The sequence below is a fragment of the Cariama cristata genome, unplaced genomic scaffold (genome assembly GCF_000690535.1).
Source record: "Cariama cristata isolate BGI_N322 unplaced genomic scaffold, ASM69053v1 scaffold22242, whole genome shotgun sequence".
Classification (NCBI taxonomy): Eukaryota; Metazoa; Chordata; class Aves; order Cariamiformes; family Cariamidae; genus Cariama; species Cariama cristata.
In genome coordinates this window covers 2,129-2,382 of record NW_009603492.1, presented here as the reverse complement: position 1 = coordinate 2,382, position 254 = coordinate 2,129, and the positions used below count along the sequence as shown (strand labels likewise).

Here is a 254-nt window from a genome sequence, read left to right as displayed (position 1 = left end):
TGAACCACCCCTGCCATCTCCGCCGACTCGTACTCCAGGACGGCGAAGCCTTTCAGCTGCCCGTCCTGACCGTAGGCCAGCTACGAAGAGAGAGGGAGACCAAAAGGAGGGTTAGCTAGCATGAGGGGGAAAGAGGGAGCCAGCACCAGCAAGACCCAAAAGATCCTCACGTGCCGCCACGAGGCCATGGCACCCCGGGGTGCTGCTCTCTTTGGGCTGTCAACCTCCCCGTGAGGGTCTGGGGCTGGGGGGGC

General features: G+C 63.8%; 1 protein-coding gene across 1 annotated transcript in view; it reads right to left on the bottom strand.

Annotated features, from left to right (window-relative positions):
- The window catches only part of RAVER1 (ribonucleoprotein, PTB-binding 1), a gene marked incomplete at both ends in the record, with an annotated part of 3,278 nt that overhangs the window by 1,574 nt on the left and 1,450 nt on the right, over positions 1-254 (bottom strand). The window contains one exon of the mRNA XM_009695233.1: positions 15-80. Within this exon, the coding sequence (XP_009693535.1) occupies positions 15-80 (66 nt within the window). The remainder of the gene's footprint in view (positions 1-14; positions 81-254) is intronic.